General features: G+C 41.7%; 1 protein-coding gene across 1 annotated transcript in view; it reads right to left on the bottom strand.

The window, feature by feature from the left end:
* Positions 1 to 24,098, bottom strand: part of LOC124614028 (hexokinase type 2) — a 412,702-nt gene extending 388,604 nt beyond the window's left edge. The window contains exon 1 of the mRNA XM_047142850.1: positions 23,978 to 24,098. Within this exon, the coding sequence (XP_046998806.1) occupies positions 23,978 to 24,007 (30 nt within the window). The 5' untranslated portion in view covers positions 24,008 to 24,098. The remainder of the gene's footprint in view (positions 1 to 23,977) is intronic.
* Between the last annotated feature and the right edge of the window lie 2,187 nt (positions 24,099 to 26,285).

Here is a 26,285-nt window from a genome sequence, read left to right as displayed (position 1 = left end):
CTTAGAACTACTTAAACCTAACTAACCCAAAGACATCACACAACACCCAGTCATCACGAGGCAGAGAAAATCCCTGACCCCGCCGGGAATCGAACCCGGGAACCCGGGCGCGGGAAGCGAGAACGCTACCGCACGACCACGAGCTGCGGACTGACAGTTATGTATAACTACCTTCTGTCACACATGAAAAAGATGGCTTGTGGAGTATGAATGCAGATATAGGCTAATATAGAGAAAAAGAATGAACTACACTGGTTTCGACAAGTTTTACGGCACTAGGAAAATACCCCTATAGAATAAAAAAAGGAAATTTTGGCCGCGGGGTGGGGGGGGGGGGGGGGCGAAGAGGGGCAGTGGGAGGCAGCGTCGTTGCTAGCAATCCAGGTCACATGGAGCCCTATAGAACCATTCGGTTGACCCCTACCATTTGATTCGCTGAAACGCCGGTCACGGTACGTATAACTAAACTGTGTGTTTACGATACCACCGCGGAGTGATTTCCCGGAAACGCCGTCAAAGCAGCAGTAAGGCACGCGTGCCGTGGTATTCCTCTGTAGAGCCACGGCCGGAAGGCATTCCGCCACCTGACACGCATGCCTTCGACGGCTCGTAAACAAATCTAGCGACGCGATAACCGCCCAGCCAGACACCACCTGCACCGACAGAACTCTGCGTCTACCTCGCCGCTGTAACTAACCGACCACAACACGATGGTGATTGTATCAGCTACCAAGTTCCCCGTCTGGAGATAAAATATTCCCAACAGTTCTGAAAGGTGTGTGATAAGTGCCACCCCACATTTTTCGCGTTTACGATTTTTTGTTTACCCACCTCAGTTGATGAGGTTCTTTGTTTGCGTCCTCAGTTTTCTGACTGGTTTGGTGGGGCCCGCCACGAATTCCTCTCTTGTGCCAACCTCTACATCTCTTAACACTTGCAACCTACAACCTCAATTATTTGCTGGATGTATTCCGATCTCAGTCTTTCTCTACAGTTTTTGGAGTCTACAACTCCCTCTAGTACCAAGGAAGTAATTCCATGACGTCTTAACAAATGACCTATCATCCTGTCCCTTCTTCTTGACTGTTTTCCATGTGTTTCTTTCCTCGACGATTCTGCGGAGAACCAACTCATTTCTCATCAGTCCACCTAATTTTCAACGTTCCTCTGTAACACCCCATCTCAAATGCTTCGAATCTCTTCTGTTCCGGTTTTACCACGGTCCTTTTTGCATTACCATACGATCTATGATACAAAAGTATATTCTTAGTAATATATTCCACTAATTAACCTACGGTTTATACTAGTAAACGTCTTTTCGCCAGGAAATTTGTTTTGGGGCGGACGTCAAACTTTTTTTCCTCAGAGGATCTTCGCTCGATTCCCTTCTTAACGCTGTGTAATGTTAATTTTCATAAATTCCAGCGAGTTAATTGAACATACACAACGTGACGCTGCTTCGAATTGAAAGGGGCAAATAGGACCAATTTCATAAAGTTTAAACGCAACTCATGTCTTAGCACCTTGGACCGTCTAGTTTTCCTTCCATCTTTCACTGTCACAGCAACACGTAGTCTTTGGAGGTGAGAGCGTTTACATTTTCCCTTGCGCTGTCCGATTGGTTTCCCACCTTTACCTGTATTGGGGAGTAAATGTGAGAATGCGATTAGTTTGAAATCCGATCCAGTTTTTCCAGAGCCTTTCGTAGATCACTGGTGTCGTAGTACCAGCTTAACTTCTTGATAGCTGGTGCTGAAACCAGAGACGTCTGTCAGAGGGCAGACGTCTGCTATTGCGAGATACAGGTGGCAAGCTGGTAACTGAACTCTCCCTCTTCACCAGCCGCGGGGTGAACGGGCCTCCGAACAAAAGAAATTGTTCCGTGGACCCCGATGAGATGTGGAAGTTTTCCGGCGAGCGCTATTATAGCATCACGGTCGAATCATTCACTTAGAATAGTTTGAGTTTGCAATTCTCTTCAAACGTCTCGTTATCTTCGCTTATTCTAAATTTTTCATGGAAAAAATTTACGTGTTAAGTGTTATTTTGGAGACATTGGTCTGTGCCGTTGGGATAACCGTTAAACATGAGACCTTGTGCTTTTACTGTAATGGTACTTTAATCTGGGCTATTCTACTTGCAATGCAATTCTATGTTTTTGCTGTGATCTGGATGTTGGATTTTACTAGTTTTTCCGTCAGATAGTCTAAACTCTAGCCATCATCTGACCACATGTCGAACCTGCCACTACCAACGCACGAGACTAGTAGCGTTTGGATTTGCTCAAGAGTGAACGTGAGGTTACACGTACATGTAGGAAATTTCTTTTGTTTTTACATTAGTCACTGATTTTTACATTATTGTTCCATTTTACGCGATTGTCGTGAAGACTGCTCTCCCATCTAAGTGCGCCCACTTGGCACTTCAGTTCGCCATCAGTCAAACTGATACCCACTACGACTGATGTGAATGGTACCTCGCATGTGTCAGTGAACAAATTAATCTACACTGACAACCCCCCCCCCCCCCCCCCCCTCTTGTTGTGGTTCCCAGATCCTTTAACATCAGGCTGTGCGATTATTTTGCCTGTTGCGTTCTTAATATTTCAAGAGTGACTGTTCCTAAAGGGATCATTAAAGAATAGTGTGTTTTACAATGCTTCAATAAATTCTTATGTGGGATTGTGCCCCGTGATTATCTCCATGTTTATGTGAAGTTTAAAAGTCATGTAACTAATTTCGGTACAGTACATTCCGTGATAACTGATCATAGCCCAGAAATTCGTGACTTCTCCTGTCAAATATATTCACCCTGAAACCCCAAAAACACTAAGTTTTTAATGTACCAAAAGTTAAAGGAAAGGTGCCCCTATGTGTGTAAATGAAGCGTCAGACAATGTTGCATTGGTCATGACGTCAGCTTTCCTCTTCGTGTGCCGATCGAGTTGTCACAACGTATCGATCCTTATTATCCGCGACTCAAACATTAACCATCATTGATTTCTTGAGCCAATTACGTCCTTGGAAAGTAATCTATCCGATTGGCATGGCGCGCATGAGCAAAATCTGAGTAACTTTTTGTGGCTCTGAACTGGGTAGTAAAAGGGTTACAAAGTAAAGAAGAAGTTAGAACCTATCACAGCCACCCTCCAACTTACATGACTCCAACTTACATGAAAATAAGGGGACACTAATTCCACCAGTGTGATCTCATGACAAACATTGCACTTTGACACAAAAAATACCCGATTACGAAGCTAATCAGCAGCCATTTCTTTAGATATTAAATCGTGTAGCTTTTCGCTGCCAGCAACCAATCATCGTGACTTCCTTGCTTCTTCAGGTACATATCGGGTATCGAGAACGTCAACCACAAACTTTGGCTGCCCTACATGCAGAAGACTGGTTAACTTACGGAGCTGGAGCACACGAATCAAGAAGTTCCCTCTAATTTTGCTAACGCTCTTGCCAACAACAGACATTTAAAAGTTGCTTGCTGAATTCGTGAAGATCTGTAAAGAAACTGTAAACACTGAGTTTGAGGTTTTTGTACATTTCACTTAGAAATCTGTCAACCGCAGAGGCCTACGTCTTAGTTGTGTTATCAAACGTGCCAGTGAAATTTATGTTTTCAGTTTCTAAGAAACTGTACAGAAAACAGATGTCTTCAAAGAATACACAGCCCTTTATGTCTGGACTGGCTGTATTGGTCTACCCCGAGGCCAACAGAAGGAAGTACTTAATGCGCTCCCAGTCTTACCATAGCTACTACTATAGAGTGATTCTCTTAAAATTACTCTCCACTTGGTTCAAATGGCTCTGAGCACCAGGCGACTTAACTTCCAAGGACATCAGTCGCCTAGAACTTAGAACTGATTAAACCTAACTAACCTAAGGACATCACACACATCCATGTCCGAGGCAGGATTCGAACCTGCGACCGTAGCGGTCGCTCGGTTCCAGACTGTAGCCCCTAGAACCGCTCGGCCACTCTGACCGGCACTCTCCACTTGCTTTACTGAAGTATCACTCCTAGTTTCTTCGCCCCAATCTGAGACATCCACATCTTTTCAGCTCAAAGGGCCAACTACTGCCATGTGTAACAGACATTTCTCCCACATTCTTTAATTTATAAAAATTTTTTCTCTTTTCTTGGCATTCTCTGCAACTCTGCGCCAGAGAATAGTTATCGTACTAGAACCATCTATGGCTGAGGACTTCTTTGGTTGGTACAACTATGTTGCAGTTCTCTATCTCTAGCAGGAATGTTAAAACACGTAAAATAGAAACCGACTCAGTGTTTATACCGTTTCATTAGGAACTAATATCCAAAGCCTGTTGCTGCTCTCATCCACAGTGAATTACTTTTCTTGAACGATTTTTTGCCCCAAAGTCACTCACGTGCTATAATGCGGGACAGCAACTATTTACGAATGTTTGAAACTCTGTTCCTTGCATTATTTAAAAAACGTTGCGTCATACCATGATTTAAATTCAACAAAGTTGTTGGCAGACACACACACAATTACATATATATATATATATATGTATATATATATATATATATATATATATATATATATATGCGCGCCAATTCCTAAGGAATCAACCTAGTCGCCGATCAGGTTATCTGCGCCACATGGAAGTGTTATTACCAGACGAAAATGCAGCTTGGTCACAGAAACTTGTAAAAATCAAGAAACTTCTAAAGTAAACTGTAGGTCGAACCGTAATTTTCAGGGTGCGTGTGATTTCGTCTGACAGACGTTTCAGGAATCAATGTTGAATTCCACTGACAAGGTGATTTTATTCCAGGAAGGACACAGACTGTACCTTACGTTCGATTAAGGCTTCTATAGCGGACACGCAATACTGTACGTAGATACGCCCGTATTTCTAGCTCATCATCTCTGCTGCCTTCCTTCTTACAATACGTCCTAAATCAGGGTCGGCCACGGTGTGCCAAACTGTACGCGAGCACCATGGGCAGGACGTGTATGGGCCGAGGCTTGGCCTGTCTATGCTTTGCTCGGTAATTCTCGGAAGCATTCGGTGCGGCGCAACATTTCATTTAGCATTGCGGTGCAACATTTATCAGTCAGAACGACTTTCTTCCGTTCGGCAGAAACAAGGCGTCAGCACTGTTTACCCTTCACTATTTATGCGCGGTAAAGGAAGTTCACAGGTCCAGTAGCTGTTTTTGCAAGAGACAGTCTAGCGATCTATCGTACCAAGCTTTTAAAAATGGGCCGGCCGGGGTGGCCGAGCGGTTCTAGGCGCTGCAGTCTGAAACCGCGCGACCGCTACGGCGCAGGTTCGAATCCTGCGTCGGGCATGGATGTGTGTGATGTCCTTAGGTTAGTTAGGTTTAAGTAGTTCTAAGTTCTAGGGGGCTGATGACCTCAGACGTTAAGTCCCATAGTGCCCAGAGCCATTTGAACCATTTTTTTTTAATGACAGAAGGGTAAGAATTCTCGATGTCTATTATCCGTGCAATGAAATTACATCATCCAGAAAATTTAGTTGACAAAAGAGCAAAATGTTACAACATTTAACAGGTGGATTTCACTGTTCTGCGCGTTAAGAAGCAATTTGTCCAAAATTTGGAGATGTCGAGCTTGTGATGAAATTGATTGTACGAATAGTAAATTATTCCATTGCCAGGTGCAACCGTTTGCGATGGAACTGAACGGAGAGTATGGAGATTTTTATGTATGTCTGCTAAGTATGTTGTTTAAGTTAAGCGGCATGCCTGGAAAGATTTTTTGATTTAAAGTCTCATACTGTTGAATCTATGAAGGAAAAAAGCAGAACGAAAGTTATGACATCTGGAAGGGACTGCAGACCCAGCATTTTAAGTGGACTTGTCTGCACACTGCCTGCAGCAAGATATTGCAAGGTGAGCAACAACTTTCTGATTTGATGGGGATGCTGTTAAAAATCAAATCGCATTGTGGAAGGGACAAATTCTGGTAAAAACACCTACCATGTCCCTAAACTCATCGGTGTTAAAGGAAATGCAAGGTTTGAAGAAATCATTGTGGTCTTTAAAGAATCTCAAGAACAGTTTTCCAAAAGTTTTGACACTGCCAATCTTAACACCTGTTTTGACGACAGTTTACCACTTCACTTGAATGTGTCCCTTTGCATGTGCAGATGGAATTAACTGGTCCACAATGTAATTCTTGTTTAAAAGAAATTATTTTGCGTTAAAGCTGGCCAAGAGGTCTACGTTGTTTTCCCTGGGAAAAGTTTCCACGTTTCCCTAATGAGGCTGCTATTTCAGTCACCATATGAGCTTTAATGGTTTATTGAGGTTACGAAACTAAAGCCACGATTATATGGCAACATGAGATCGAAAACCTGAAACTGTATGTGTCCATATACTGATAGTTTGTACTAGATAAACGTTATGTCTTCAGTGCATCGAAATTAATTAAATAATACTGAAAAGTTAATTTGCGATCTGCGTTGATGAGAAGTATGAAATATGAAATCAAGTCATTAGCAGTGCGACTGCATTGCCATTTAAATGCGTCGTGCTCGCAGTTTCCCTCCTTTCCGATCTTCACACTCCGACAACGTGGAGAGGTGGTGGTGGAAGTGTGCAGCCAGGCGAGAGAGCTATGGCATGCGAGCCAGAGCTGCTCTCACATGCCGAGTTCTTGGCTGTCCCTGTACTAAATCCTTCAGGTCAAAATCACTCAACTGCTGGAAGATCAAACAATACTTTAAGGCAAAGAAACGACCATAAATTAATATTTCATGTGATGAGAGGCCTTGAATGAATAAGTGTGAGGGAGGTGTTAGTAAACTATATTTCTGTGTATACATTGGAGGTACTGCACAGCAGCAACTGACTCATCTGATGTGAACATAGCGAATTTTCCCCTGTGCAGTTATATGTAGTTGTTTAGCACTTAAAGCATGCACTGAGATTGTCAGTCAGACCAAACACGTGAAAAAAAATTATGTTCGACTGTTAGTTCCTGTCTCCAAAGCATCCAAGCATTCGTTTAAGGATTCTCTTCAATCAGTAATTTTGACACTAAAGGTTATGAACGCAACTAAGATTCCTTTCCAAGCAAGTTCTCCGCTCGAGGGATCTGCCGTAAATGTCAAGGTGAGAGTGAAAGTCCTCGTTCTGGTACGGAGAAGGTACTGGTAATTGAATTCCGATTCCATTATGTCCAGAAATGTACTGCACCACTGTGTTAAGTGCTAACTGTCTTCGGAATTAATTTAATCTTGTCGGTTCTGCAGCCAAATCACAGCCATCTCGACATTTCAGCAGCCCTTTTGGCCGTCATCTTCAGGAGACTATGCTGCCTGCTAGTTCTCGCCGGAACTGAATCCTTTCATGAACTGTGTGACCAGCTGTAGACCCAAGAAGAATATAACGAAGCAATAGGACGCGAAAGTTACGTAGTCACATCTTCAGAATGTGATTTATTGGTATGGCTTGTGTGTATTTCGTTCAGATAACCAAATACAAGGGGATTTTTTTATGAGTTATCGTCCATGAAAGTGCAGCTGAAGTTTCTTAAAGTTAAATAAGGGTGTTCATCCACTTTCAAAAATTAAAAAATGGACGCTTCATTTAAGAAGTGGTCGCCCATGATTAAAATATGTTCCACTTGGAGGACGTTCGGTAATTGCAATCTCACATTTACCTTAAAACATATGCAGAACTTAAGTTTACTTGGGGAAAAAATGACCACCCCGATGCAGACCATGTATTCCGAAAACATCGTTCATGCCAAACCCAACTTGAGCTTTTCTTGCGTGACATTCTCAGTGTCGTGGATCAGAATAATTAGGTGAAGATAGGACGTCATTTCTGAGAAGCATTAGAATCAGTACCACACCATTGCTTATTCACGAAAACATTAGTGCTATCAAAAAGAAATTTGTGACTCGATCGGGGGTTTCTTAGTCCAGAGAATATTAGTGCTTTTATAGGGACTAGGTCAGTATTACTATCCCAAAAATCTATGTTACGTTAGTACTAAGACAAAGTAGTAAGGTCACGCCATCGTCGTACGTGTACATTAACAGCGAGATATGACAGTACCTCTGTTCCCGGGAAATCGTTCTACGGCCTCTATGACACTGATAAGAGTCTGCTAGAAATGTTTAAACATCAGCTCTAGTAACAAGGCTGGGTGCTCTGCGGGTAAAGTACGTAAGACTTGCGCTTAACGTGGTACTAAACTAAGTTCATACAGATTATTCACAGCCACAATGACCGTTATAAACTTTGACACAATACATTACGCAACAAACAGGAGCGACAAACGTCCTGATAAACACTTCGAAACAAGAAAGTAAGGGTCGTTTGCAATGAAGTGAGGAGAGTTTAAAAGCTTTTCTGGGAACAGGAGCTTTATGCTGCGTTTGGGGAAATACTGAAACAGTTTTACGAACGCGCTGGAGGTGAAGTCAGGGCGTTAGTAAGGTAATGTGGAATAAAGAGAATGACGGAAGCTTACTGGGAAGGATTAGCGCACGGTCTCTCTGCCTTTGATTCATCCCATATAGTACATATCGAACGAAAACATCTTCAGCACGTTGTCAAGAACTGTTTCTCGTTACCAAAGCTTGCGTACTGTGAGCCGTTTCAAACGTTGTGCTGAGATGAAGTGGTCTGCACAGACTAGACTAGCGGAGAACGCCATCAAACCAGTCTTCAGAATGAAGAGCACAAAAACGGATTCACGAACTCCTGACGTAGTATTCACGCAAAACTTTACCATAATGAAGGAACTATCTGCACTGTTGCTGACAGACACTTAGAGCCTCTTGCGACCAAACGAAACTACTTTCATCCGGCAAAAAGGAGGTTCTTTGACTGCTCTGGGAGGATGCTCATCAAACCCTTAAAATATTAGTTCACTTAATAACAAATGAGTAAAACGTTTACTTAACTCTGATACGCTTCTTTGCCACGGGAGTAATGGATAATTTACAAGTCATTGATTAACAAAGCATCAATGCACTAATTAAACTGTTCTCTTGAGATACAATGCCCGACACTTGCGAAAGAAAGTCTGTCAAACTTTGACTCACTCGTTAGTGCTGCTCCATCATGCTGACAGTTTCAGTTGAGATTACAAATTTGGGGGAATGCTCCCATGCTCGGCTCTATTGAGCTCCGGTGTGCTTTGATAGAGAAAAATTTGCGAAGTATAAAACCAAACTAATTAACATGTAAAGTGCATGAAAATCCCATTCTTAGTACCCGAACATAAGGCTTCCTCATTGTATTATCATAGGATTCGCGATGTTCCGGAAACTTATCCCTTGTCTTACTCTAAACCCAACCGTTCAGTTCATGGAATCAATACTGGCAATACGAAAAATCAACAGATTTACCAGAGCCACTTCTGACGTCCCAAGGAAGATTCCATAATTCAGATACGCAGTAGCAATTACTTGTCAGCCGGCCGTAGTGGCCGAGCGGTTCTAGGCGCTACAGTCTGGAACCGCGTGACCGATACGGTCGCAGGTTCGAATCCTGCCTCGGGCATGGATGTGTGTGCTGTCCTTAGGTTAGTTAGGTTTTAGTTCTAAGTTCTAGGGGGCTGATGAACTCAGCAGTTAAGTCCCATAGTGCTCAGAACCATTTGAATTACTTGTCAACAAGCAAAACCAGATACTATTTAAGTACACTCCAAGATCAGACTGAATGATTCTCACACAAACGTCGTTACTTAATGACGCGCACCTTTTCATTTCTCCTGAGTCTGTAATTAGCATTGTGTGTGACTTGTTTGGTCAGGCTGTATCTGCATGTCGACTGCAAAGTGCAGATGCTATGGATCTTTGCTAGTGTGAATATGCGATCGTGTCGTCCGAGACGCAAAATTATTCCCGTTCTATCTTAATCAGCTAATGTGAACGCGAGGCGGTAGTTTTGGGTTGTTTTCCCGTCCTGCGATTCCCAACACACAATGATTCGACGCTGCTGTTCTGTTGCTGGCGAACGTTCATTTGGTGGGGCAGCCACGCCATATTTAAGCAGTTATTCAGATTTTTCGTCTAGTGTGCAAGAGGAAAGTTTTTAAGTAGCCTACTCTGGTGTAATAAGATGGGCATGCATATGGGCACGCGCATTCATAGTTTCATTTCAAATTAGCTCTTGCTTTATCGGATTATCAGGTAATTTCATGCGCTAAGTGTGGGTCTGTTCGACTCCGCACTTCTCTAGTACGTGTGATCCTCAGTCTATTTCAAGTTTTTACATGTCCATCCTTTTCACTGGAGGTGTTGTGGACCATGGCCGTTCACCATTTTAAAAAATGAAACGCCTACAGCCGTCCTTATGATTTTATTTATTGTGTAACTACCAGTTCCAGCTTTTCAATGGGCCATCTTCAGGTCTTGGTTGATGTTGAAGGGATCACGATCCATATATATGATGCGTCAGTGGTCAACATAACTGGTTTAGGCAGACTATCTGCAACCCCTTCGGCAGCAACTAAGGCCTGAAGATGTCGCATTGAAGCGCTGAAACTAGTAGCTACACAAATAAGATCATAAGGAAGACTGTAGGTGTTTCATTTTCTTAAATCAATCTACTTCAGTGCAAGGCACGCTATACCGCAAGAGACTTTCATGAAACTTCTCACTTTTAAACGATGTATTTATATCAGGTTGCATTTTTTCTTCTTCTTTGATTTTTTACGATATTGCTCGGATTACATGTTGTAAAGTTAGTTAATTCCTACGTGAGAGTACAGCCACCGGACATGAGGTGTATACTTGTTATTTTTTCAGTTATAGCTTCAGGCAATTTGACTTCTTTGTCTGGAGCGACACACTTGCCATGTGGTGTGACATACAAGTTAGAATTTTGAATGAATCAGCTCTATGAGATCATATGACCAGTAATTTTTTTTTTTTTTCAGGGATGCACTGCACACTAGTGTGCTCCCTTTCAAGTTATCTTTCCTAAGTGGATTTTCAGGTCGTAAGGTGAACCTGACGCGGATGCGGTTTTCTCCGAGATCTTCCAGTGGAGGAGACGAACAACTTGCATTCACTAACGCTGATCTGTAGGTTATCAAATAGTAATGAACAACTGCTATTAAAATCTCCTCTGAAGTCACAGAATCATTTTGGGCATTTGCGATCTGAAATAATGAAACAAATCACAATTCACAAAACATGTTTAACGTTAAGTCAGTCATCACTGTTTTACGATTTTTCACTTCGTCTGTTGCACTATTCCGCAAGGATGCTCCCCGTATCACTGTTCGAATGGATCACGTTATCCTTTAAAACTGAATCTTACATTTGAGGATGCACTCCAGGGCATAAATAATTGTTCTAAATTTGTAGGTATATGTAAAGTGCTAGTTCAAAAGACGGGGGCAGCTTACAATTAGCTTCATCAATTTCTCAGCAGAGGTGACTAATATATAGTTATTAATACGAGCTGTAGGCGACGTTTAATTTTTGAATAATTTAACGGCAGTGATGGGATGGATACACGCAAAAACTATCACTGGCTCCAGTAGCCTAGAAATTACTTTACGCAATTCAGTACTACGCGTTTTAAGAATTTGTTAGTTTGTAAATGAAATTTTGTTCCATTTTTGTGTGTTCCACATTACCAAGGAGCACTTCACTTAGTCTGCCGAAATCATATTAAATCGAAATATATAAGGTTTTCCTTTTGTTGCAGTGTTTAACAGCAAGCGTTCATTCGCCCAAAGGTCCTCTACACGTTATCATTCTTCAGTGGCAGTCTGCTCTCGCTATCACAATGTTGTCTTCGGTCTTCCCAGCCTTCTTTCGTAAGGACCCAATTCTGTGTTTTTGAAGGCCACCGTTGGGCTCTATGTCGTTACGCCAAATTATCCAACCATCGTATTTGCCACTAATGTAATACGGCCCGCACACGAAACGAAACGTCAATAAAAAAACGAGCAAAAAAATGACAGCGCCACTTACCGTAGGTTCGCCTGCAGCCAAAGAGGCCGGTGCTTATTGTTGGATCTAGGGCATAGCTGGCACCCGACACCTCTCTCTCTCTCTCTCTCTCTCTCTCTCTCTCTCACACACACACACACTCCACCGTCTCTTGCGTGTACGGAACCGCTTTTCTCGCTGATTTTTTTCGCAAACATAATTTCATATTTCATAAGGGGCAGCTGTACATGTATTGGCTTGTTTTACGCTCATGACAGTTCCCAGTGATGCTGAAGGTGTTTTCTGTGTAGCAAATGCTGAGTGTTATTCACTCGAACGTTTCTTTGCAGGTAAATTGGAAGATACTCCAACGCTGGTTTTCTGTCGATGATCGATATTTCGGTGAGTGCTTTTTATGGAAAAACCTGTGCAATAAGCAACGAATACATTAATTTCTCTAATACTTAATGTATATTCAATAAGCGCCAAGGCAAACTGTTTTCTTTTCGTTGTATTGTTCGTAGCAGTGGATACAAGAACTTCAACGTAATGAAAAGCCTGTGAGCCATAGGCATGTTCGCTGTGTTACGCCTGCTTGCTCTCGTTACATTGTGTTTTTTCATCAGCTCGTTCTTCCTTTTTCCCCCTCACTAGGCCGGCTTTGAAGCAGCTGTTTAGTGCTTTATAATGTTGAGTTCTTTTATTCCATGCGTGATGTGTTATGGCATTGTATCCGCTGAACTGGTACCTGGCATCAGGTCCTGATTTTGTAAGTATCAAAATTGTGTTTCTGTCACCGAATACTTTTTCTACATCCCTGAAATATATTTATTCTAGAGTAAATCAAGAACAATTAGAATTAACAGAACCTACAATTTTAAGAGAACTTTTAGGAACAAGTACAGAAGAGTGAGTACGGGACCCAAATCCAGTGTGTAAGTCTCCTGATGGATTCCTACAATCACGGTTACAATGACAGGGGACTCAGAGACAAGATAGACGTATTGAGGCCAACATATCAGATTCAGACTGTTCTGAAGGATATTGTTAGAGCCATGTGGTACAAACAAACTGAAGACATTAAGCGGTTAGAATCGCCATGTAATATCGCTTTATATTCGATGAATTATTCTGATACAATTCTACCCTTGAATGACGTTTACTAATTTTCTATCTTCATACTCGCCGAATCCATGCGCAAAGTCATTTCATACAATAGCTATGCCATGAGCGCATAATTATTCTTTGTAGTACTCGCTCGTGGTTGTTAGAAAAAGCTTCCGAGATTGTCTTCGTGCCGATTAGCCTGAGCATTGTTTGAAGAATTGTAATCTGAATATTGAGATTTATGATAAAAGAAAACTGATACGAAATTGTACGATTAAAAGGGAAAATATATATATAGCTCCTTCATACAAAAGGTGTGTAACAATTTACATTATTTGACATTTGAGAATTAATGATATTCATCAATATATTGCGTAGTTGTTAATCCGAAGGGAACTTCTGAAAGACTGGATACGAACGTGCATTTAATAATCCAAGAGCGCCATTACTTCTTCGGAAGGTTAAACTTCATCAAAGCCAAATATCCGCTTGATCTGAGGTTTCCCGACTGATTACACAACGCTCCCAAAAATACGGGGCATTTTATTTGTACAGATTAGCAGACTGCCGCAAAGCACGAGCCTGCAGAAAAGAAGAACCATCGCCTGATTTCATTCTAACAAGTAAAATTTCTGAATCATTTTGAGTGACCGATTTAGGACTGTGTTTCCTATTATGAATGATTGATTGCTCGAACGAATTGAGAACTACATAACTACATAATTACATAGTAGGAAAAATTACCGCCAAATTTACAGGACGAAGATGGATGGCCGGCCGCGGTGGCCGAGCGGTTCTAGGCTCTTCAGTCCGGAACCGCGCGACTGCTACGGTAGCAGGTTCGAATCCTGCCTCGGGCATGGATGTGTGTGATGTCCTTAGGTTAGTTAAGTTTAAGTAGTTCTAAGTTCTAGGGGACTGATGACCTCAGATGCGTCCCATAGTGCTCAGAGCCATTTGAACCATTTTGAAGATGAATGCAGGAAAGTCACACAAACACTGGGTTTCGACGGAGGCGAGAAGGATCAAACAAATAAACACACACACACACACACACACACACACACACACACACACACACACACACGCACGGAGCAACAGAAACACACTCTTTGCGCATGAACGAACTATAAGGAAGACCAACACGAGTTTATCTCGTGTGGTCCTAAGCGAGCCATTCGTGGAAGAGGAGGAGGAGAAGGAAGAGGAGAAAGTATGTTGGTCGAAGCGCTGCTGTCAGGCTAGTCAGTTACACCAGGTTCTTCATTTCCAACGATCAAGGCTGCATATTTGAGCGATACAAAGTATGCAGAACCTTTACGGTCGGAGTTATACATGTGTATATCCTAACCTGAGATACGCAATTAGTGGTTTGTAAATGATTTTTTTTTTAATTTACGAAACTTGGCGCCGTAACTCAAATTCACAGCAACTGTTCAAAGTAACGACAACCAGTCTCAGTGCAATCATTACGTTATTGTCTTATTCTTACGTGTTGTATGGATTTTCATCACATCAGCGATACGTATTTCAGAAGTCAAAGACGCCATTAAGAGCCCCCATCCATCAACAAAAATGATATGAAGTGAGATTAAAATTAACTTCAGGGGGTACCAAAGGGAGTGTTTTAGGGCCCTTACTATGGATGCAGACTATTTTTTATTGTTTATCAAGGCAGCGCCACCAAAATCAAGGTGGCGTGGAATTTCCAACCTGTGTGACGTCAACGAGATGTTTCCGACAACAGATGTTCTAGCCGTTGTTTTTCCGACTGTCAAAGGAGGCCGCAGTAGTGGGGAGGCCCTGGGCGGAGAAACCTACGATGCAAAACTGGATGGTATTGGCCGTGGCTTTCCTGACTGTTTTATAATAAGAATATCCCTTTATATTTTATCCACGCTTAGTATTGGCTATTCACACAGTACAGAGGCTTGTTTAATTTTGTTTTTGTTATTTTTAGTCTGGTTAAAAACGGGAGGTTAAATTGTTGCTCTGAAATGAGGACTGATGACATTCTTGCTGGTCACAAAATATTTGCTGTTTATTTCTAATTACGTTGAGATATCCGAGGTTGTGCTTAGGATGGAACCTAAGAGCACGGCTAACACTGGTGCGAGTGAAACGGGCACCTCTGTTGCCGCGTCAAGGGAAGTCGCAACAGTGGTGGAGGCTATGGTCGGAAATACCACGTGCATAACTGTTTGGTTGGAACTGCCAATTTACCTGCGGCACCTACAAAAAGGTCGTAAATGCCGCTGCGAAAGCGCATAAAGCCAATAACAATAGGCAGGCTTTTCATTGTTATGAAACGTAGGCAGAAAACAAAAACGTACCTAACTCGTTTAGCTCATTCGAGACTGCAGCGCCTGAAATGCTCGTTTCTGACCCTTTTTTCTTATCTCGAAATACTGTAGCCTGTTCAGAATCAATTACCTTCCGAAGAAGTTTCACCCAAATATTTCGGGGCATCCTGCAGATCATCGTTCTGAAGCAGCAGTGATTAAATTATTTTAATTACTATCAATACAAATTTATTCGTGAAAACAGTTGCGAGTTAAAACTACTCCGGTGTAGACCCAATGTTCGGTTCTGGAGGGCGGAGGGTCACTGTTTCTGTCTGTTCACCACTCTCCCGTACCTTTAATGTAATTTAAGGTCTTTCCTCACTTTTAATGTGTGTAAAAATTACTATAATCTGTGCCCGGCATGCATTCGAATGCCTCTGTTTCTAAGTAGGTACACATATAGAAAGCAGACAATGACCCCTATCCAAAGTAAATAAAAGACATTGTTTTCTTGCATTAAATGTAATTTGGAAAGTTTATTCAAGAGCTTTAGTATATACTGTATACAATATCTTTGGTGTTTCAGTCTTCTGCAGACACGAATTTTTCGGCTCTCACACTCTTGAGCATGCAACATTTAATTTGTCGTGTCGCAAGTATGGATTTTTCAAATTTAATCCACACAGTTGCGGCTTCGCCCGGATACCCATGTCACATATTTCATTCACAAAATAAATAATTATTTCATGTACACCGAACACCTTTCACACCTGTTTGTACACATTTCATCCATATGTCTAGCGAGTTTCGCCCTACAGTTTCTTTTGAATTCTGAGGACACTTTAATTGTGCGAAAAACTGTCGAGGAAAGGACCTTCGGTGGAAACTAAATACGAGGACTGTTCAATAAAGAATGTTAATTATTTATGATCATAATTTCTCGCGCTAAAATTCAATCTTATGATATTCTGTTAGCTTAATGAAACGTGCTGCTAGGGCCTCCCGTCGGGTAGAACGGTCACCTGGTGCAAGTCTTTTTACTTGAAGCCAGATCGGCGACATGTGCGTCGATGGGGATGAGATGATGAAGACAATACAACAACCATTCCCAGAGCGAAGAAAATCTCCGTCCCAGCCGGGACTCGAACCCAGGCCCTTACGCATGGCATTCTTTCGTGCTGACCACTCAGCTATCGAGGCGGACTGTTAGCTTCAATGTGCCAAAAAATGGAAATGAGCGTATGGCATCGCTGGTCGGGAGGCCCCTATTCGGGGAAGTTCGGCCGCCAAGTGCAAGTTTTACGTCATTCGACTTGCGCGCCGGTGATGAGGATGAAATGATGATGAAATGATGATGACAACACAACTCACTCACTCAGTCCACGAGTGGAGAAAATCTCCAACCCGGCCGGAAATCGAACCCGGGCCCGCTTGCATGAGAGGCGAGCACGTTACCACCCAGCTAAGCAGGAGGACAGCTTAATGTGCAACAAACACGCCGTGGTAGTTTCCTTGTTGAGAGTCTCTGTTCCCGCCTGTGAGAGGCGGGCAAGGTCTCATGTTCGGCATCACCTACCGCTGCAATGGAGGTAACATGCGAGGAACAACACGCAGCTTTGAAAGTCTGCTTTCGTCTCAACAAATCTTCAGCTGGGGCCCATACGGTGTTACAGGAGGCCTATGGAGAGTTCTTCCCTCCAGCTCGATGGTCGTTTAAAATGTTTAAAGAGGGGAGACAATTTCAAAGGAAAGTGGACCCGGTGCTCCAGTTACTGCTCTTGTAGAAGAAAACACTGATGCCGTCATAGTGAGAGAGGATCGACGAATCACCTTAAATCACTTCCTGAAATACTGGTCATTTCATTGGGTGCCACCCACACGTTAGTGACAAAAATTACACATGACACGTGAATTCGAAGACCGTTGATTCCCGAACAAAAGGACATTCGCGTGCAGGTGTGCATGCAGTTAAAATTAATGTTACAGGGAGACCCGGAGTTTGTTTCAAATGTAATCACTGCTGATGAAACCTGGATACATCATTTTGTTCCTGAGAGCAAACAGCAAAGCGCAGTGTGGAAATCTCTATCACCAACACCAAAAAAGCAAAAGCGGTTGCATCTGCTGGGAAAGTTATGGTCATCACATTCTTTCATATTCATGGAATGGTTTACCAGCATGTTTTACCTGCACAAGCATCAGTAACTGGACAATACTACAGGGATGTCCTGAAAACACTGCAAGTCCATATCAGGCGCAAAAGACAAAATTTCCGTGAAGCAGGCTGGACGCAGCACAACGATAATGAGCAGCCGCATATTGCCAATGTTGTTGCTGAATATCTTGCAAAAATCAACGTGAAGTGCATCCCTTACCCTCCCTATATTCCGGATTTAGCCCCATGTGACTTTCCTATTCCTTAACATTAAGAATCACCTCCGTGGGAGGGCATTATCAATCATCAGAAGCAGTGGTGAAGGCTGCGGAGACGATTTTGAAGGATCTCTCAAGAAATGGTTTCCAGCATGTATTTGAAGACTGGCAGAAACGCTGGGACAACTGCATCGCATTCATGGGAGACTAGTTTGGGAAGGACCATCAAAATTATGAGGATGAGTAAAGGTATGTTGCCAAAAAAGTCGTTCTCTTCTGAACAGCCCTCGTAAACATCTGCAAGATCTTGGGTGGGCTTATCCTGATCACACACTTTCTATTAATGATTAACGAGCACAAAATATGATGCCATATCAAAGCAGTGAATGAAAATAGGCATAGTAGGCTAATTTACTGATATGTTCATCAGCAAAATTTGCTATAACCCTAATAGCATAAGTAGCTGAACCTAAACTTCCAGCAGATCATCGATGTGTTTCTTCCAATTCAATGGGAAGTAAGATAGGGCAGTAGTTAGCTTTTTTATGCAATGGTTTAACAATAGGGTATTTCACTCCATCTTGTAAAGTGCACTGTTTCTGTGAACTACAACGTATGTGGTTGACAATCCTACTTATCTGTTGGGAAAAGGCTTTTAGTACTGTGTTGGAAATCCCATCAATTTTATAGGGGTTTTTACTTCTACATCTACATACATACTCCGCAATCCACCATACGGTGCGTGGCGGAGGGTACCTCGTACCACAACTAGCAGCTTCTCTCCCTGTTCCACCCCCAAACAGAACGAGGGAAAAATGACTGCCTATATGCCTCTGTACGAGCCCTAATCTCTCTTATCTTTGTGGTCTTTCCGCGAAATATAGGTTGGCGGCAGTAAAATTGTACTGCAGTCAGCCTCAAATGCTGGTTCTCAAAATTTCCTCAGTAGCAATTCACGAAAAGAACGCCTCCTTTCCTCCAGAGACTCCCACCCGAGTTCCTGAAGCATTTCCGTAACACTCGCGTGATGATCAAACCTACCAGTAACAAATCTAGCAGCCCGCCTCTGAATTGCTTCTATGTCCTCCCTCAATCCGACCTGATAGGGATCCCAAACGCTCGAGCAGTACTTTTCAGTGAATGTATTATTTTCCTAATTTCAGTAGGGAAGGTAGGTTGAACTCCAGTTTATCAAACTGCATAGGCATTACCTGTCCCATATAAAGCTTTGCATTTTCTAATGAAAATCTAGAACAGCTAGGTACATTAGGGGCAGACACTTGGTACGAAACGTGCTTCCTCTGCATTACTACTATCTAGTGACACTTTCTTCGACATCCTGCAACCCCATTTAAAAATCAATTAAGTTAAAATGTGGCACTACTAATTTTATATATATATTTCAAGTTCTATCCTTGTAGGGCTTGGCTGGACGATGAAGAGTCAGCCCTACAAGGACAGAACTTTAAATTTGCAGGGGGTATTTATCTTGTTCTGTAGGCATCCTTTAACAAGGGATTGTTCGAACTCCTACTCCCAAGGGGGTTAAATAGGGAATGAAATGCTTTTTAAAAACATGAAGCTACTAAGACAATTTTGAAGATAGAACTACGAGAATTGGTATTTGGTTTCTCAACTAGAAATTAAAACGTGCGTGTTTCAGCATTTTTGGAAATTCAACCACAAAGGGGTAAAATAGGTTAAATTTTTTGAAAATAAATAATCAAAGAACTAGCAAAATACTTTTGAAGCTACAGCTATAAAAATTGGTATTTTATTTCTCGCTTGGAAATTAAAGAATACATATTTCAGCGATTTTGGAAACAACCTCTAAGGAGATGATAATGTCGTGTGACTAGGGCCTCCCGTCGGGTAGACCGTTCGCCTGGTGCAAGTCTTTCGATGTGACGCCACTTCGGCAACTTGCGCGTCGATGGGGATGAAATGATGAGGACGACACAACACCCAGTCCCTGAGCGGAGAAAATCTCCGACCCAGCCGGGAATCGAACCCGGGCCCTTAGGATTGACATTCTGTCGCGCTGACCACTTAGCTACCGGGGGCGGACTCTAAGGAGATAAAACAGAGGATGAAAATTTAACTAAATATTTCGATATATCAAAAAGCTTTGAAGCTAAATCTATGACAACCGGTATATTACTTCTCGGTTAGATATAAAGCAACATGTGTTAGGAGACGAAAGTTTTTATGGGAATACCACAACAACGCGAAAGGCACAATTAGCAAAAACCTTTGACTGCAACTACCAGCATTGGTTTTTGGTCAGGAACCATTCGGAATATTTCTATGGCCTTAATTAACGTGGAAAGTTTAGAAGGTACTGCAATTTGTGAACGTAAAAACTCTTAAAGAAAAACAAAAGAAATCTTTGCAGACCATACAGCATACGGGAGCTAAGCAGCGGGCTGTAAGCTACTACTGCTGCTACTACTACTACTGCTGCTACTACTACTACTAATAATAATAATAATAATATGCCATACAGCAGTGTACCTACTATTGTGTTGTGCTGTCAATTTGTTCCTTTCTTGCGTAGTGAATAAGCAACTTCTGGTCTATTGCGGAAACTACCTACAATTCTGAGAAGGCATTTACATAGGCACTTAAGAATGTTTGATATAAATGTCAATTTTGCTGTCATAGAATACGTTTGTGTGTGATGAGGAAAATGTTTATTACACTGGCGTCACGCATTATTGCTAGATTGTGTACAAAGTATTTTTGATAACTTACGTAAGCAGTGTTACAGTCTTACAAAATGGTGGTAATAGTAATGATCTTTCAAAAATAATTTAGTTTCATCACTGAAACATAACTGATTCATTTTGTTTATACCCCTCAGGGGGAAATTGCCACAGGCTGGGAACCACTGTTGTAGGCTGTAGGCCGGTAGACAATCCACGTGAGCAGGTTATCACGCAAGCAAGGAAGTAGTCTCCTGTGTTACCTTTGTTCTACTATTCCTCACCATTTTCTAGACAATTTCTCGTGGTACTTTGTCCTCTAAAAGTTAGCTGTGAGCTTTTGAAATAGATACGTGTAAAGATATGAACGCGTCTATAAATTTCATTATGGAGGGGTGGGGTGGGGGGGGGGGGGAGGGGAAGGTGTCATACGAATAAGCATACCGCAGCGGTCAGGGGTGGGAAGACCTCGTATGCAGAGCGCAATGTATTTTCACCACGCGACACGAGATTGCGAGTAAACACTTTGCGTCACCACATTGCATCATTCCCTCTACAACTCTGCTACCGAATCTGTGGTTCGTTCTCACATCCCTCACAGTTTCTTTTTCCATATAGTTTAGGTGTAACACTGGCGCAGTAGAAGTACATCACAGCACTTCTCTAAATACCAATTTCATCAAATTCCCTGAAATTAAAAGCTAACAGTGTTATTCCCACATATGCTATAGGAGCCCCTCTGGGTTTAGTGTTTTGAAGTAACAGGCGGAAACTTGAGTGACAAATTTGAGTCAGCTATGGATACGTCCATATGGGCCGAAGGTTGAGTTGCGATAACCAGATTCTAGTACGGACCTGGAAAAATTTACATGTCACGGAATATTTATTATGTTATTTACATTTTTGGCCTCAGGAAGACTTACGGAACCCCACAAAGTAGGCTCAGATTCAAATCACTCGCTCAGGAAGGACAAGAAAAAAGCCTGGATCCGAATATAAAGTAGAACTAGCAAACTGTCGCAGATAACTTCTACGAGTAGAGACTTCCCCATTTCCCTAACGCTTTTTGGAACGAAAGAAAAAGTTCCGTAAAGGTTTAATATACTTTGCCTGTATTCCTAGTTTCTGAAACTCTTCCTTCGTTCATATATAACCAAAACTGGCCCAAAATGCTATTACGTTGGCTGATCATTGTGTGAAATTACGATACTAGACAAAAAAGTACTAATGTTGAGTGTAGATCGTGAGTGGATGAATTCTACTGCTCAATGAAATGCCCTTAACTATATACCTCTTTTCTTCCAATTCCCAACAATCCGAAATTTTTGCACAGCAGCTTTTTATTTATGAGAGAATTTTCACAGAAATTTGATGGAATGGGATTATAAGAATACCGTAAAAAGTAAAACGGATCATAATTTCAGTGTATGTGCGTAATTTATTCAATCAGCCATAAAGGCAGATCAATACATAGATGGTCATTCCTGAAATTCCATGCTCTAGCGCAGTGTTTCGTTCTGCACTATAAATTCGTAGTTTGTAAGCTTCAAGAATCAACTATTCCTCCACAAAGGTCTTGTTATCGCCTTTACGTATTCATGGGACGTTATCATTGTTCACATACTACAATGAATTTTTAAACGTTCTAAATGTTGTCCAAGATCAATGCGAAAAGTTCTTAAAATAATAAATGATATATTCAACTAACAAAAATACACAAACATGTTAAATAAGCAACCCTTGTGCACGCGTGCGTTTTTCCTTACATTTAACAATTTTTGATTAAGACTACGAGGGGTTCAGTGTCACTTTATAGCATGAGCTTTGTGTTCAATAGCTCCGAGTTACAAAACGGCGTTGTGAATTAGAATCATGTGAATGGTACGTGAAAGATGATAAACTAAACAGTATGACCATCGCTGGCATCGATATGGTCCACAAGAAAAGAAATTGTGCTCAGAATTAAGTCTGAGAAATATTGCTGAAAGCAGCGTAGCGCCAAATGTGCTACAGCCCGAATTCCGAAAATGCTTGTCCGTGTGGTGGGGATGCGACAAGTGAACGACGCGTCAGCTGATTGGCCGACTGCCAGCCAGCCATTGAGCACGCGCCGGGTTTGTACGCCTGTTACAACTCTCACGTAACTAGTACCTTTAAATAATCAGCGCCTGTTGGATAGAACACAGGTTCCAGTGCTTAGTAGATACTGAAACAGACAGTGACAGACCAAGACAGACCAACCGTTTCAGAACATTGTGCCAGTCGTGGTCTTGGGCCATTGTAGTCAAACCTCAACCAACGCAAGCAATTCTGGTTAGGACTGTGTGTCTAATATCAAGCTATTGCTGTGTCAGATGACAAAAGAAGACAATTGCGCACATGAAGAACGTATCCGAAGTTCATTTCGTTAAAAAGCTATGCTCACCGAAGACTTTGAAACAATTTTTATTTTCAATTAAAAAAGGAATGACCATTCGCGGCTGCAATGTCAGCATTCAACTAAGACAATGGATGTGCCGACCAGTATTTCATCGTCAGTTACAACGATGGCAGGTATGGCCTTCGTGTGGTCAATACAGTGGGTAAGAGTCCTTCACTCCAAATTATGTAGATTATTCTCTATGAAACTTCAGCTGCTCTCAAACAAATTTATATAAATGTATGGTCCAGCGGAGGGAATATCGTATTGCCAGTACCTGTAAGTTTATGAAAACAATGAATGGAAAAATTTGAACATACCTACAGCACAGCGACAGACGGTACATCAACTTATCTACACAATTCTAAAAGAAACTTTAATATTTCGGTTCACAGTACCAACAATCTCTCAATTTGCAAACAACTCATGCATCGTTTACTTACGGACATCTGTCTTGCTTTTGAACAAAAATTCAATCGGGGAAGCTTATTCCATGCAACTGGTCTTTCCACTTTGATAATCTGAATTTAGTAAGTTATTGCTAGACAGCTGACTTAGCTTCTATGGATTTTGCCCAAGAGAAATGCGTGCCTAGAAATTTCCCAAGATTTTTTGAATCTTTCGTCAGTAAACAAAATTTCTCGTATGTCGTGAACTACAGTTCGCAATGTTTTCTACACAGCAGAATGTACTACTGAATTATAGTTTTCAAATACCTGTCAAGAGTCATGTTATTATGTTAATGAGAAACTGTTCCTAAGAAACAGTATCAAAAACCTTGTTCTGGTAAAATATTGAAACCACATGAAACTTCTATATGAAACAGGAAGGAAAAATACATTAACATTTCAAAATATTGACCTATTGCTTAATTTACTATTACTGAGGAAAATGTCGAGGCATATTTACTTCCTTTCAACCAAATGTAAGTCGCTACGAATTCTAACTTACTACAACAATTGTTGCAGCAGACGACATTTAGTTTTATGTGATTATGAATTAGGTATATGCTTATATGAATACATAATTTAACAAAAACCTCTGAAACACGGTTCATAACGTATCTGCTGCCCAAACAGACCAGCAATAAATGAAATATCTCTAAACACGCGACCAAAAAACATAGATATGTTGCCGGTGATATCAGCTACTCGTATAATGGCGTCGCCTTACCTCGGGTAAAATTTCGTGCACGTCGCTCATTTCTGACGGTTGAAGAAACGAAGGCCAACACGAGGAGCTGCGTGCGAATCAAGCAGAACTAAGCAACTAGACGCGCTTCCTCGTATTGCCGCCGCGTCCTATGCTCTCGCCAAACGACGCTGCTGCCTCCTAGCGGCACGGACGGTAATTACTCCGCGACGCAATATTCGCGCGAGAAACGGACGCGTCGAAGCCACGTTCAGCTTAAAAGCCTCGATACTTTCACAGTTTTCCGTGTAAATGGAATCCGCAGGAACGACAATGCGCATTACATGTAATGCTCTATGCTAATGAGATACAATGAATTCGTGTTTCGATTTTGCTTATTCCTTGTCGTTAAAATCGCTTGAAATTCCAGGTTCTAATTTCCGAAAGCAGTAAACGTATGACTCGTGGATGGAATACGACAATGAAACTAGCAGTCTTTTCATAAAACTGAGGGACAGTCACGGAAATGTGATATAAAAAATGAATGAAGAACCATTTTACCGGGGTACTCCATTTGTAAACTAATTTTCACCGCTGTTCCTTAAGTTACGACACGCTAATGTGACGTTTTGTTTGGTGTCTCGCGTCAAGAAATGTATATGCTGTGAAACATAAAATGGATTAAGATATTCTCGATGTTTCGACTGGCTAACGAAACGTTCGTTATCCGCTCGACTTCTACATAAAGAATACAAACTGATAAAGAACAGGGAATTTGAAAAATGCGCTTACGGTCTCCGCGGACTTTCGGTTTCGTGCAGCTGTTGGTAACGTTTCCCGTGATGAATCTTGGGAAGTGAACACAACAAATCATTAATCGGATGTGGGTAGCCAATCACATTGCTTGTTTGTATTTTTCTGTGTTTTGTAAATGAAATCAGCGGTAAAACTGTACAAAGGGCCTCAGCGCTCTTATCTTAACGCGTATATTGTTAACGGCTGCCGCTAATTTGCGTAGCCAATATGAACGACGTTTTGGTTTGAAACGGGGCGTCACAAATACTGCATTTTTCAGAACATCCTTTATCATAGTGCATGCAGTTAGTGCAATGGAACCAAAGATTCGTGGAGAAACACGGATACACAAAAACACGTAATAAATGATTTGACACAACTGCTGTCGTTACGTTCTTCGAGATGTGATCTGTCTATGCAACGAAATAAGATTTTATTTTATGGTACACAGCTCTCGCGCCTTTGTATTTAAGAAAGCACAAGCCACTAGTGACACTTCGTAAATAAAAGGAAGGGAAACATATACGACAAAAACAAACGGACTTTTATCTAGAAAATAAAAATATAGAAACAACGAAGGAATTCTAAAGAACATAAAATAATAACGCCAGGATTTTATTGGAACCAGCACATCACACTAGGGCTTTTACACTGTTGTTACACTCTTCATGAAATGCGTAAATAAATCCTGCTTTTAAGAGTCCCTCTGCGTCACACGTATTTCCAAAAGCAACTGTTAAATAGTTTTTTGCACTGTATGGCATCTTGAAGAGATCTCCTTATGGCCGACCAGGTGCCTTCGTACTAGTTGTGCATACAGCAGTTTCGGGGTCCTTAAATGTCACTTTCCCTTCATCGTTCAAGCATTTGTAAGACCTAAAACAATCGGAAATGTCAGTTGTTCTTGGAATGATGTACTCCTTGGTGATACTGAGCAGCACCTTCTTTATACGTCTGGGAACAACTCTGAAAAAACACTAGTGGTTTCCACATTGTATTCCGGCGAAAAACCACCTTCCTGTTTTTTTTGTTCCGTCTACCATATTTTCTTCTTCCGGACATAGCCTCGTCGTTCTCGACAATGATTTCGTCGTCACCAAGTTTCTCACTTTCGTGAAGCACATTTCAATACATACTTTTCTACAGAAGCTTTTTCAGTCCACTACTGTCTTCTCGGATAACTGTAGTCCATCGGTAATAAAAAATTTGCCACCCCTTTTGACCCAGAGACAAGTTAATTTTTTTTTAATGCTGTAACTCTGCGATCAATCTTTCTGCAGCTCCACTGCACCTCATCTTTACCTCTTGTACGAGAAATAAAGCTAATATCCCCACCACACTTCGGACACTTTCTACAACTGGCTATAAAACGGTGAGCATACAACAGTTAATGACACCTTCGTTTTACATAAGGACAAGGGCACTGTAGCGAACGTATTCCGCAGGCCATAGCTGAAAACACAATGGAGTGAAATCGAATTTTCCGCTCAAAAGAAGCCAAGATCATCTGTTTTGGTATTTCTCATTGGCTACTTACAAGAACACTAAATGCAGC

The sequence above is a fragment of the Schistocerca americana genome, chromosome 4 (genome assembly GCF_021461395.2).
Source record: "Schistocerca americana isolate TAMUIC-IGC-003095 chromosome 4, iqSchAmer2.1, whole genome shotgun sequence".
NCBI lineage: Eukaryota > Metazoa > Arthropoda > Insecta > Orthoptera > Acrididae > Schistocerca > Schistocerca americana.
The sequence above is the reverse complement of the archived record's forward strand: the minus strand, read 5'-3'. Positions and strand labels throughout refer to the sequence as shown.